The sequence below is a fragment of the Exophiala bonariae genome (genome assembly GCF_035927105.1).
Source record: "Exophiala bonariae strain CCFEE 5792 chromosome Unknown scaffold_7, whole genome shotgun sequence".
Classification (NCBI taxonomy): Eukaryota; Fungi; Ascomycota; class Eurotiomycetes; order Chaetothyriales; family Herpotrichiellaceae; genus Exophiala; species Exophiala bonariae.
Window position 1 is genome coordinate 337083 of NW_027042482.1, and position 13917 is coordinate 350999.

General features: G+C 49.0%; 5 protein-coding genes across 5 annotated transcripts; 4 read left to right on the forward strand and 1 right to left on the reverse strand.

Annotated features, from left to right (window-relative positions):
* Nucleotides 1-47: 47 nt before the first annotated feature.
* On the reverse strand, nt 48-1286 carry LTR84_012143 (uncharacterized protein; the record flags this gene model as incomplete). The annotated part of the gene is made up of 1 exon (XM_064855667.1): nt 48-1286. One exon carries the CDS (start codon nt 1284-1286, stop codon nt 48-50), a length of 1239 nt encoding a protein of 412 aa, XP_064708327.1.
* Nucleotides 1287-3119: 1833 nt separating this feature from the next.
* On the forward strand, nt 3120-4868 carry LTR84_012144 (uncharacterized protein; the record flags this gene model as incomplete). The annotated part of the gene is made up of 1 exon (XM_064855668.1): nt 3120-4868. The coding sequence occupies one exon, from the start codon at nt 3120-3122 to the stop codon at nt 4866-4868; it is 1749 nt and encodes a 582-aa protein (XP_064708328.1).
* Nucleotides 4869-5676: 808 nt separating this feature from the next.
* On the forward strand, nt 5677-6675 carry LTR84_012145 (uncharacterized protein; the record flags this gene model as incomplete). Its single annotated transcript, XM_064855669.1, has 2 exons — nt 5677-5844; nt 6034-6675. The coding sequence occupies 2 exons, from the start codon at nt 5677-5679 to the stop codon at nt 6673-6675; spliced, it is 810 nt and encodes a 269-aa protein (XP_064708329.1).
* A 1501-nt stretch (nt 6676-8176) lies between these two features.
* Nucleotides 8177-9837, forward strand: LTR84_012146 (uncharacterized protein; the record flags this gene model as incomplete). Its single annotated transcript, XM_064855670.1, has 4 exons — nt 8177-8513; nt 8607-8890; nt 8942-9051; nt 9102-9837. The coding sequence occupies 4 exons, from the start codon at nt 8177-8179 to the stop codon at nt 9835-9837; spliced, it is 1467 nt and encodes a 488-aa protein (XP_064708330.1).
* Nucleotides 9838-11345: 1508 nt separating this feature from the next.
* On the forward strand, nt 11346-13495 carry LTR84_012147 (uncharacterized protein; the record flags this gene model as incomplete). The annotated part of the gene is made up of 2 exons (XM_064855671.1): nt 11346-11354; nt 11411-13495. 2 exons carry the CDS (start codon nt 11346-11348, stop codon nt 13493-13495), a joined length of 2094 nt encoding a protein of 697 aa, XP_064708331.1.
* Between the last annotated feature and the right edge of the window lie 422 nt (nt 13496-13917).

Sequence of the window (13917 nt, forward strand, 5' to 3'; positions counted from 1 at the left end):
ATTGTTTGAGGTCACCATACATGTCAACGCCACCTTACATGCTTCCATTAAGCATGAACCCTCAGCCATCGAGGGGAAATATCCCTCATTACAGATTTGAAACCTCCAAATCTTTTCGCGGGTGAGATGCTGCCGACTGCACTTCCCGCATAACCAGTATCATGTGCAGGCGACAAGTCTTGATTGACAAAGACATCACTGGCAAATACCTTTTGACTTTCTAGCTTTACCAACCCGCCCAAATTCTCCAAGAGGTCCACAATTGCAGGAAGTCGAATGTTTTCTGCCCATACACATATGGATGTTAGACGTGAAAGTAGTGCCTCCACCTCTCGCTCATCGTCAAGTCGGTATACTCTGATCATCGCTGAATGGTGTATCAGCCCACCCTCGGAATCGTGTAAATTCAGACTAGCAATCTTGCCGCCCAGGTTGATGCTCAAGCTAAAACTGTGCACAGCTCTCCGAGAATTCCAGAACAGTCGACGACCCTGTCGTTGAATAGTTGGTTCCTCTGCAGCCTCCGCCAATAGTGCCAATGCATTGTTGCAGGTTGATGCAGAACCAGCAGATGCACTCTGGGCGGCGTGGAGTGAATCGGGATGAATGTCGACAGTCAAAAACGGCCAGAAGACCTCTGGAGTTGGCTGACTAACTTTAGCCAGGTCACAGGGTAGGCCAGCCGCTGTCGAGATGATTCCTGACTGTAGTTCGAGCTCATGTGGTGTGAAGGTCTTGGTGGCAAATCCGACAACGATGTTCGGTTTTGGGGTTGGAAGAGGCATGCTCCAGGTATCTGGACTCGACAGCAGGTCTGCGGTGATTGTGCTATTGGGCACGGCGTCCTGATGAAAGGTGGCATTTGTCTGCGTTTGCACGTTCTTGTGCGCCTTTGTTGCGGCTTGGACCAATGCCATCATCAGATCCACCATGTTCTTCTCGGTGAGATTTGATTTGCGAGACATTTTGTTTGCAAATCGCCGTGTTTCGTTTGTGGCACGAAACACATCACCTAAGGGCATTCCGAGCGCGAAAGCAGTTCTGCTCCATCGCTCCTCGTCCAGTACAGCATCTTCAATGATAACATTGTTCGGCCTCAATGTGTGTTCTCGGTAAAATGGACTGTTGTATGGTGAGCTGCTGGAGGTATAGGAATTGTTCGTCAGGTGAGTAATTGGTATGTATTGGCCTTGGCTGGACAAGGACGATCTAGATTCTGGAAGAGATGGAGGTAGGAGGAGATTGGTGCCTGACATGGCATTCTGCGAAGATATCTGTGCAGCCATGGTGGTTGTGAAATGGGATTACTTCGGTATGAAGTTGATGCCTGCGAGACGGGAGCCGTGGCACAGTGCAAGCCTGACAGTGGGAGTGGTCGATTGGCCGAGGGGGTAATGTTGTGGATCGATACTCTGTATGGTACGTCAGAGATGTGTAATGGAATCAAGATGAAACAAGAAACAATGCTTGGTGCTACTTGAGGCGATCTAGAGGGGCGTTGTGAATAGATATATGTTTCCCTTCTTTCTTACCGATCGTCTTTTCACTTTGATATTCACTTTGATAATAGGCATTTTAGACTGGTACTGGTATGCAGATATCTATTGACTCTAATTTCAGCAACACGATCGACTCCATCTCTAGTGCAAAAACAGATATACAGACTATTGAAACGTATCCCGTCCTCAGTAGTGGACTTGCGGACTAACATCGATAGACGAGGATCTATATTTAAGACCACACGTGCATTGGATTTGGGCTATTGGCGGACTCTCCAAGTGGTGCCTGCAGTAGCGAAGACACTAAGTCGATCTGGGCGGCATATGGTAACTGGGCGGCTACAAACTTGTGAGATTTGCATTGTTGGTGTGGAGAGATTTCGGTGCTGGAAGTGGAGGCTCTGTGCTCTCAATCCAGGATCATGATTTCTGGCTACTGGGTATATTCGTTATTCGAAAACACCATACAACCACATGGTTAATGTTCCACTGGACCAAAGACTCAACATACTTCATAGTTGCACAGGGACCCAGTCTAGGAAGAAATGTGCTGCTGCAAACTCCACATATATGTGTGCCTTCATGACGACTTTGACCACTTGAGAGCACGAATGCGAAGTTCGTCTCTACTTTACATGGCCTTTCCTTGAGTCCCAGGCTTGAGAACCGGTGTCTGGCTCCGTCATCAGATCGAACTCCAGAGCTGGCCGCCTCACAGTATCTGCAGGCGCCGTTTATCTCGTGACGATCGTGCATATCAGGTACCAGATTAGCATCCAATTGAGTAGTCTTGAAAAGGTTTCAACTGACCTCGTTCGCGGGTCCTCGTAACTACTAACCTTCTACGGTGTCGAGGAAATAGAAGACAAGAAGATGAGCACGAGCGAGAGTTGGGAAAAAGTGACGATGGGCCCCCGAAATACCCCCCTTATTCGACGATTGGTCTAGATACGACAGTTAACCGCCCACCATTCCGTTGTTCTAGCCTCATTAGGCTAGCGTTTGTTGATACACCAAGTCTAATCTCAACCTCGGATTCTGGCTTCCTTCAATCACTCAAAGACACACATTTGTATCCACTGCATATGTTGGTAGGCGCCTAACATGCTCCAATGACTCTCGAAGACTTTCCCCAAACTTCACCTGTTCTATTCTGATGAGACAGCATGCAGATTCTTTGGCACCGTGTACCTTGGTCGCTTCCCCTGCTGTTTCAGGGACCAAATTTGGAGCTCGGCTCTCCCAGCTATGGCATTCATTCGGAAGACCATGTCCGGTCGAGCTTGAATATTTCGTGGCTGGACCAATTGTTGCTCGGAAAGGTTCGTTCTTTTGCCTATCCGCCCAGTGATCGACTTGAAAATGGCATGGAGCGCCCTAAGGGAGACTAAGCCCTTTCCATGAGCGCCTTCCCTCCCTTCCATTACCAGGCAAGCTCTGAGCTTCTTTTCCTATACATCTCATCAATTTTACTCTGCCCGTTTTTGTGTTTTTTTCGTTGCGCTATCGATCTAATTGTGGCCTTAATTTTCAATAATTCCCTGGAGGAGTATATTCTCAGTCGCTGGACGACATTGTTTATCCATCAAGACATCTCCAACCGTTCTTTTCCTTGCGACAATGTCCGTCAGGAGTGGTAGTAGCAGGAGTGGAAGTGGAAGTGGTCGTGATGGTGGTGGTGGAGGAAGTGATTCTTCGAGATCATCACCCTCAAGTGATATGCCCTCTTCGTCATTTGATGGGACCCATCTCTCATGGAGGTCGTTCCGATCTGAGGTACTAGCTCCTCACCGCATTCAAGTTCTGGACGCACCACCAAAGGAACGGATTCCGAGCTCATTCATTGCCATTGTCGAAGCGGCCATGCAAGATACGACAAAATTTGATGACCAAAAAACGTGTTTCTGGAATCAAGTCAAGACAGGTCGTGGATTCGGCCCATCACCTCTTTTCCCTCCAAATCTTCTTCCACCAATCGACCAGGAAAGTCGTCTTGCTCGTTGCATGGTTCCCTCACTCAGTCGGGAAGCATTACCTGACAGAGCAATCAACCAATTGGGACCACTCTACGAACTCTCCCTACCTCGTCCAGTACTTGGATGTGGCTTCTCCGCAAGCGCCTTCACTATCAAGGAGTTGGCCACCCTCCCTCAATGGCTTCACGCATCCGGAACCGTTGTTCATTTCGATACAGGCTACGTTTCTCCCAGCGCGACCATGTACTGCCCATTCCTCACCTTTGAGAGAGCATTCGGGAACAGGGAGCACCGGGTCGAATCAGCCAATAATCAATGTGCGAAAGATGGAGCTTATACGACCAGAGCGTTACAGATGTTGTACGTCAAAGCGTGGAAAGGAAAAATGATGCCGGAGTTACCGGTATCCTTTTCGTGCACCATCGACAATAGTTTCGCGTTGCTCAACCTCCACTGGATTGATCGCGATCAGACATACTGCATGGCGCCATTGTGTCAATTCGATCTCAGCAAGGACGCGCACTTCAATAAGTTTCTTGTTTGGACTCAAGCTATTGGTGAATGGGCATTAAATCATGTCCTACCTCTTGTTAAGGAGGCTATTATGCGACTTCAGACGACCGAGTCAATCCCTCAGATCATAGCACCCAACAACCCACGCATGAAGCTCAGAGTCGATACAGGGATCAACAACAATGAATTATTGATGTCGTCGCTCAAAACCACGTTCGAAAATATTCCTTGGCGTTTCGACGATGAAGAATTCACGCCTGTGAGCAGTAGTACCGCAAGTTGGGGAAGTCCGATGGTCAATGAGCAGACATTTGCAAACTTGAGTTATCCTGCGGTCCATCCTCCTCGAAGCACAACATTGAGTGCGGCAGCACTTGCGAGAAAGCGACTCGCTGTGCCTGGCCGCAGTCCTATCACACCTCCACCTGCATATCCACAGAATGCAGATCTGGCGTTGCAAAAACGTTTTACTTACGCCATGGATGAGATTCGAGAATTACAACAGCAAATACTTGCTATGAAGTCGGACTTCTCGGTCTCGCATGATTCCTTGAAGAAGGAACTCCTGTCTGAGCTTCAAGCGCCGCAGCAACAGACTGAATCCATTGAGAAACATCCAGCAACCATCGCGGTATCCCTGCCGCAAGCGGTAATTCCAAAACCACCGACTCAAGCAAGCTATCTAACAGTCTTGCAATTCTCTGTCATCATGCAATCAGGGCAATACCTCGCGTCGCTTATTCCAAATACAGCGTGCAAATTCCTTGCTTTCGGGGTCGTCACGAACGTGTGTTTGTTGACTTTTATTACTCCGGTATCTCTCGCCACATTAAGTACGAGACTCTCTTTATGCCGACTGAAATCATGGCACCAGCAATAACGCTCTTTCGACCATGAGTATGGTTTGTTACATGCCAGACTGCAGCCGCTTGTCGATTGTGAGATACCGGGTCACGTGGCGTTGCGGGAAATGTAGGGTGCAAATCAGGCCAGTCTCACTGACTAAAGTCACATGAAGAATGTAAACCAATAGTATCAATAGAACCAATGACAACGAATTTCGTTACGTTAATCCTCTCCACTTACGCCCACCCAAACTCTTTTGTCCACTTCTTGACATTCCTCCGTGTCCTCGGCCGTAGCCTCTCGGCCCATTGCTCTCACGTGACAAGGCTCTGGGCCTCCTTGTTCGAAAGCCGTGCTCACAACTTCGCTCGACCAGACTGACAATTTCCACCACAGCCTTGGACATATCAAAATACTTCCAAACCAGCACTTCTCAACCACAACCCACGCATTTCTCCACAAAGAACTTCACGACACACCACGAAATTTGATGAATGCGTTGAAAACAGGTTTGCCATCTCCGCCGCAGCGGTCTGCAGTGTTCGGACGATTTTCGACCGGTTTCAAGGAGGAAAATCCGGCCTTAAATCCGCGTTGCTGGGTCACGCTCGTGTTGTGCTAGCACACCCTGGAAATTAGCGGGAGGTTCAGCTCGAGGTATATAAGTTAAACCTCCTCTGCCTGAATCCTTCCATAAAATCCTTCTCTCTTTCTTCCACTGGAGCCGGTTTGTGGCGAGAACTTGAGCGGCACTTGGTCTTCATCAAAGCATTTTTAGAACCATTCGAGTACCACTTTGGTCTGTACTGTGCTCCTAGCACATACATCCTATTCTAGACAACATGCCTTCCACCACCTTATCGGATCCAAAGATCATACTCTACACAAATCATGGATGTGGTTGGTCCCAACGGGTGCAAATTACCTTGAGGGAACTCGGGCTTGCATACCAGGAAGTCCTTCTTGACCTTGATAACCCTAGGCCGGATTGGTTCCTGGAGTTGAATCCGGTATGTTCGGTCTTACGCACCTACCACACAGAGAGAATGATGAATCTTCTTTGCCAATCACTGCATTGAGCTACTCAATCCAAGTCGCTGTCCAAATCACCCCCTTTAGTTGCAGACATTCTCCGCATGAATCTTCTTCAAATGTATCATATCCCTGCTTGCCACATGTACTTATGTCTTCTATTCCAGCGAGGCCTCGTCCCTGTTCTGCAATACACATCAACCTCGACACCCGAGAAGACACATACATTGACTGAATCTTCTCTCATCATAACGTTCCTCACCTCTCTCCACCCATCGCACCTGACACCACCTCCTGCTGCACCCTTGGAAGCCATCCATAAGCACTACCTCACATCCTTCTTGACGGACACATACTTCACCAAAGTCAACCCAATGATGTTCAAGCTCGTCGGCGCTGCCACCCCTGCCTCCAAGGAACAAATCATCGACTCGATTCTCACCAACCTGAAAACGGAGATCGAACCGTTCCTCATCAAACATCTGCCCAGCACATACCTCACGGATGGAACCACGAACCCACAATCCGACTCTCACAATCCACCATACTTCCTCTCCTCACCCAAACTAACCCTCGCCGAAATTCATATCATCCCATTCTCGATGCGTCTCCTGGAATTCAGCAACGGCAAAATCCTCCCCAAGGCCCTCAGGGAGCGCATCGAAGCCGAGACGCCTGTCTTCTATGCGTGGTCGAACCGCAGTATGGCGCATCCATACATCTGGGAATATTGGGGCGACAGTGCTTACTGGATCGCTCGTATTGAGGAGCGCTTGCCTAGGGCACAGGCCAAGTATGCTGATGCGTAGTGGGGCCAGATGGGATCGTGCCTCACTCAACAGGGCTAAGGAGCGTCTAGTATGGTGGGAGAAATTGGCCGGTGGATATGGTTACAATTAGAAGTAGATGTGGCGTAGGATATTTTATGAGGCCTTGGTGAAGGCCTCGTAAAGTCTGTGTTGCCCTCGAGCCCTCACATCGATTTAACCTATCGACTACTGCCTCATCTTCCCATGTCTCCTAAAATCGTATGCCAGTATGGCACAAACACTCGCTGCGACAGCATGACTGGCGGGGGTGCCAAACCTGAGCCGCGATATGGGTCTGTGTCTACTGTCACTGGACGGTGGTGGTATGCGCGGTCTATCAACCCTCTATTCCTCCAGAGTCTCATTGCGCCGTTGAATCATAAACGCCAGAAGATGGGAGGTTCGGTGCTCAAGCCGTGTGAATTTTTCGATCTGATTGGGTTAATTCGTTCGAGTACTGACTAATTGTGGGTACTATTACGAAACCAGATCTCACCAGCCAGAGTTCGGAGAAGCGAATTGCTCTACTGGCCTCCAACAAAGACACTACCCAACTCAAGCTGGGGGTTTTCCTGGGCAAAATCCCGACAGCAAATGAACTAGAAAGGGATCACACAGATGTCATGCTTCGCTTCTCATCAAAGACGAGGTAGTTATTAGGGACCGGAAGAGGCGCAGCATTCGTAATCACAGTCCCTGCCGAATGCAGCACTCTATATTTTCTGCTGCCATCACAATCCCTTTCAATCATTGAGCATTTCCCACGATGCGCCGTTCCTAAGGCCGTGACAAGAATCGAACTATTGGAGCTCCAGAAGGTGAGCTAATGCACGACTGATGCTCGATTACGATTCAAAACGAATACGAGGAGGTTCTAACTAGGTGTAGAAAGGAGAACCGACTCGTAGAGTACTCGTAGGTGTTGTGGGGAGTCATGCACGGCGCTAGTCCCAGTGCGGGTTAGTGCTGTGACAGCTAACCAATTTTGGCAAGTTTGATGCGGATTTAAGACCGTCAGCCATTGCGAAATTTCCTGAAATACTAAGTATAGTTTCCGTTCCTGGAGAGCTTATCTGTAGGCACACTGAGAGGTGGACTCCTAAGATCGGACACGACAAGAAGAGGTACCAAGTACGTCGCCCTCCCGTCCCTGCACCGATGCATACTGCGGGGTAATCTACCGGTGAGTCCTGGGGCATCGTATTCTGACAATTGCTCGGATAAGTTCTTGCTATGCGATTGGGTAGTCAGGAACGCTGTCGCACTTCCTTGGTCGCTTTGGTGGAAGGACTACGAGGTACCGCAGACTCCAAGCTCAAGTCACGGAAGAGGCTGACCTTCAAGATATCTGATATCTTTGTCAGCATTGCGACGAGACGCTTAGTCCGTTCCCTAAAATCCACATGAAATAATAAGCATTTGATCACCCTTGCCAAAGAATTTCAAAAATTCTCAAGGTACTCGTATTGTAGTACTGTGAACTCCTGGAAGTGGTCACAAGATGATAAAGCAACCACTAGTCACGTCTGACAGCTTCATCACCTTTAATGGCCCCGAGGAAATGACCAGTGCAAAAGTTCGTTCCCAAACAGCTTCGTATATCGGCAGATACAGGCGACAGAAGAGGACCAAAGATGCTCTCGTTCGGCGGGACGGCGTCATTCAAGGATTTCTCAGCTGGAGGCATGGCACCGCACCCATCATCCAGCATCGGCAAAAGCAGTTGACAGCTACTACTCATGATAAGGCCAGATATGATCCGCAGGATGTTGTCACATTAAGGCGTGTGCTAAATGCAGTGCCTGCAAGCTTAAATGCAGGAATTTCGCTTCAGCAGTGTAAGTTCTCCACTACCAGGGCTGTTTTTGGGTATTCATACTTTGGCTAGCACCGTATAATTCCTGACCAAGAGATGACTAAGTGCAGTTTAGTCTTTCAAGGGAATCCATTTTTCTTCTTCCCTGGGCAGGTCATGTTGGATGCTGGTAGTGTGAGTGCGGCTGCCTTCTTCTCGACAATCAGTTTCGGGGAGGTTGAACATGCGGTCATGGGCATGTTCTACAGTTGGCTAGCTACCCAATTTCCCACTCAGTTCCAGATCTCCGCAGCCCTTCACCACAGGGGCAAAGCCATTTCTGTTGTCAGACATAGACTTTCCCAAGACCTGTACGATAACGAGACTTATCTGAATATTCTATGCACGATGCAGACAGAGGTATTTATTCAAGCTCTACAACATACTTTCTACCATGTCTAATGGTGTTAGGCGCTATTGGGCGACGAGAACGCTCTTGGCTATCATCAGAAAGGCTTGGAAGCACTTTCGAAGTCGATGGCAGGGAAGCTGAATGACTACTGTAATTCCGTCAAATCTAGGTGAGCTTATCGTTCCATGACTGGTATAGAAGCAGTGTTTAATCTGTTAGACATCAATACCTAGTCAAGAAGGTGGAGGACTCGTTTCTCTCCACTGACAACAAGATCCGGGATATAAACCCGTTGAGGTATTTGAATTTGCCGTACCCAAAAATCATCGTCAATATGCTATCTATGCTTCCTTGCGGCTTTCAGGAGCTCGCGTACCAGGAGCACGCGCTAAGTGTAGAGATGATAGAGCACCTCGCAAGAACAATAGGATGGGAAATGCAAGTTCGCTTCAACTCTGCCTCGGTTTCAGGAGCAGGCCATCTGGATTTGGTGAGCCCACTCTACGCCACGCTGATCCATCTGTGGCGCATCTTGGAGGCTATGGATTCAAGGTCGTCGCCCTTGGAAAGAATATTCTGCATAGCTCACTACCTCCAGATGTCGAGTTTGTACTACCGCAGGATAGTACTCAACTCGTCGGTTTTCCAGGCTCTTCGTTCCGAAGGAACAGAGCTGGCGATAGAATATCAGCCACAGACCGAAGCTGAGCGCGACAATCTCATCTTCCATGGCATATTGATTATCAGCACATGGAAAACTACAAGTGTGCTAGAGTACGACGGTATGAGACTATTTAGCAGCTTCAAGCAACGATTCCCAAAAGTGCGACAATGGGATACTCTCGTGAGCATATTGCAGAAGTTTCCCTGGTTACCTCCTCTCCGAGCCGAGTGGAAGGACAATTTAGAGCAAAGCAATGCATACGCCGCGCAGTACGGTGAGATCTTGCCATAACTCCGGATTTTGAAACGTAACTTTATGTTTATTAGACCTGGTCGAGAATTGTTGGAAGGGCAGAAAGGGTCGGCGACGAAACTTGTGTGATTCTGTACTAAATCTAGACTGCAGAGACATCCTTCTAGAGGCATATTTAGCCCCTATTCTGGCTCCTGACCTAGCCCTAATAGTCGCCTCCTGGCGATCCTGGCGATCCTGTTGATCATTATCCTTTTCCAACACAGGCCAATCTGCTGCGTAAACTTGTCGGTGGTGTCGGCGAGACGGACGAAGGTGTAAGGGTAGTCTTTGAGCTCGGGTCGATCCGAATTACCAAAGCCTGCGTAATCCGGGGCCATCACGTGAAAGGTGTTCGAGAGCTCGACCAAGCTGTTGAGGAACGTATGTGACGCAAACGCGCAATCTTATAGAATGCTATCAAACAAAACACCAAGCTCATCTTCGAAGCTTGCTTCCAGCTACCAGGCTACATTCTATGACATGAGTCGTACGCATTAGTCTTTCGTGGCATGCCGCCCTGTTCGCGATGTGTAAAGTCCGCACAGCCAAACCAATATTGTTAGTCATTAAGACTGAGAAAGGTCATATCGTGCGCGGTGGGTTTCCGAGAACATCTTTCTGCTCTCGACAACGGGAACGGGAACAAACTGCTGAATATATGGACTAACCCATGATCTGCTATGTCGTCTCTCCTGACGGCTCATTAGTGGTCGAGGTATGGATCGTCATATGAGTCTTGATCCGTTAAGAAAATGAGCACCGTATGTCGCTGGTATTCTAATCAACCCCGAGAGTTACTGTCAGTCTTACGTGGCATCATCGAGTTCTCTTTGTAATGCGGTAGTGGAATGAGTCGATTTTGGTGAGGCCTAAGTGGTGGTTCTTGTCAATAAGCTTTCTCCAAGTTCTCCACTTTAATTTAGGTACATACATAGAAATAGAGATCTGATTATGGAATCTTGCTTCTCCAATACACAGAGGTTTGATTACGGCATCCACTTGAGTGCTGTTGTCGATAACGAAGATGACGGGCCTACGTAGTATTCAAGGATGAGGCCTCGAGAGGCCCTGTGTAATTCAAATATCTTTGATGCGGTCATATTGATCGGAGCCAAAGAAACAAATCAGGGTGTCGATCTGGCGAATCAGTGAGACTCAACATCACGAACAACATATCAATATTGACTCTTCGCCCGAGCAGCCTGCTGGGCTTGAACTCAAAAGCCAGTACGCGTGTCATCTTTCATAATTTGGCACGCTGTTGCTTGCAGCAGCATGACGAGAGCGCTGTTCTAGTGGGGCGGGAACGAGTGGTCTGCGAAAGCGAATCCCAGAAACCCTCAGACGGTCTTGCATAGCAGTATATAACAGCAATTTGGTCTCTCATGATGCTGGAAACCACGCCAGATAGCCAGCTCGCCAACGTAATTCAGGACAACGATCCGAGATGAGGGCATTAGCAACGGTCATATTCAGCGTTCTCGCAATCACCGTTGTAACGCAAGATGTATCTAGTGAAAAGGTCAGGCTACGATAACCTGGTGACGTTTTGGTGCTGACAATACCGAAGCTTTCGCAACTCAACGGCGCGACTGTGGACACCGGGGGCCAGGTCGAAACAACGGACAACGGTGTCAAGGTCAACACGTCAAACTCTCTGCGAGCTGGCCCACGCGGCTTCAATTTGCTAGAGGACACCTCGGTGAGGAAAAAGCTGTTGCATTTTGACCGTGAGCGTACGCCCGAGCGCGTGGTCCACGCTCTTGGCCATGGCGCCTATGGCAAGTTCGAATCGTATGGCGATTGGAGTAATTTGACCATGGCCTGTTGGCTACAAGAAGGAGCTGTGAGTGAAGTGTTCACCAGATTCTCAGTCGTCGTTGCGAGCTTGGGCGGTAGCGAATCTGGGAGGGACACGCACGGTTTCGCCACGAAGATTTACAGTCAATGTGGCAACCAAGATTTAGTCGGGAATCACGTTCCATCATTCTTCATCAATGACGGATCCGACTTTCCAGACTTGGTTCATGCCGTCAAATTTGAGGTCGACAAAGGCTTTCCTACAGGCGGCTCTGCTCACACAACAGCGTATGACTTCTTCAATCAACATCCTGAGGGTGCTTTCCAGCTTATGACAGTCCTCTCTGATCTTGGCTTACCGAGGGACGTTCGACATATCTCTGGCAATGGCGTTCACACTTTTCGCTTCATCAATGCTCAAGGTCAGTCGCAGTTGATCAAATGGTACTGGATTCCTGTCCTCGGCCACCGATCTCTTGTCTATGACGAGGTCACCACGTTGCAGGGAAAGAACAACAACTTTCAACGTGTAGATCTATACAACAACATCGCTGCCGGCAATTACCCTGAGTGGGAGTTTGCAGTGCAGCTCTTTCCCGACGATGGCACGTATATGTTTGAGGATTTCGATCTCTTGATTCCCACTGTCGTCATTCCCTTTGAGAGAAATCCTCCGATCAAGCTCGGAAAATTGACGCTGAATCGCAATTTCGAGAACTTCTTCGCAGAACCCGAGTCAATCTCGTTTGCACCAAGTAACGTGGTCGACGGTGTCGGCTTCGTTCCCGATCCACTCCTGCAATGGCGGCTGATGTCTTACGACGATACCGCAACACACCGCCACAACTCGCCGAATGGTTATATGTTACCTGTCAATCGTCCAGTAGCGCCCATCAATAACAATTATCGTGACGGTTACATGCAGTTCAACATATATCGAGGCGCATCAATCTCCACCCCAAATACTCTTGGGGGCGTCATCAGTGCGGATCAGCAGCAAAGTCTACAATACAGTCCCGCTTCCGGTCAGACGGCAGGCACAGGTAATGTCGGCCGTTATGCGCCAGTCTACGACTGGTTCGGCCAGGCACGTCTTTTCTGGCTTGGGCTGGACGTTTATGCCCAGCAACATACCGTTGATGCGTACCGCTTCGAGCTCGGCAACGTTGCAAATGCCTCGGTCGTGCAGTCATACATTGACCAGACACTAAATTCGATTGACAATTGTCTGGCACGACGTGTCGCTTATGGGGTAGGTGCAACAATGCCTGCAGTAGGTTCTGGACCTGTCGATAACCGCACGTCTGGTGAAGCCGAATATCCCAGTCTTTACCCACTAGCACCTGGTCGACAAGCGAACAAGTCCAATGCCGGGCTCGACATTGCTGTCATCGCCAATGACACCCTGTTCAGCTCCGCGGATTTCCTGGCCGTGATGCCGTTGTTGGAAGCACAGAATGTCACGCTGACGATAATCGGGCCTCGCATGGGCGAGCTTCAGACAGGGAACAACGCTTCGGCGTCTTTCATTACTGCCAGTAGTGTCTTCTACGATGCAGTGCTTATTGGGTCTTCACCGACAGACAACACAACTACGAACAGTCCTGTAGGTTTGGATGTCAAGGCAACGGCATTTGTGAAGGAGGCTTACAGCCATGGTAAAGCTGTTGGTGCGTTGGGCAATAGTGGGGTTAATGTTCTGCAGGGACTTGGCTTCCCAACGAACAGTTCTTTTGGGATATATACCGGTGCTGCTGCAGATGTTGCGCGCAGCGTACTTGAGGCCCTCAGTGGGCCGGTGAGATTTCCGCAGAGATTTCCCACTGACGATGTACAGATGATCTGCGAGGGATAAGCTCATCGGTGGTGCTGGTGCTGAACGCGCAGAGTCGCTAGCCACGCTTTGGTAATGGGATGTATATTTCAGAATCAAACCGAGTCACTCCTTAAGAGCCCTTATGCCGAACAAGGACACCGTCGTCACAAGGAAGATTGCAAATTGAAGAAGAAAATACAATTCTCTTAACTTGACAAGGTAGTGCTACACGCAATAGAACGAAAGCCTGGGCCTGCCATCCGCGCCGAGCGATCCCAGGTCATTTCCTAGATGCCCCGTCCCTTTGCAGAATGATATACACACATGAAATAAACTCTGCCACCGTCGCTGGCTCGCTGCTCTGATCGCCAATTGCAGACAACGACGGAAAGAGGCGTACGTTCCTTCTTTTCCACCAAAGTCATTTACGTTTGAAACCTCGTCCCAATAATCGTTAATCA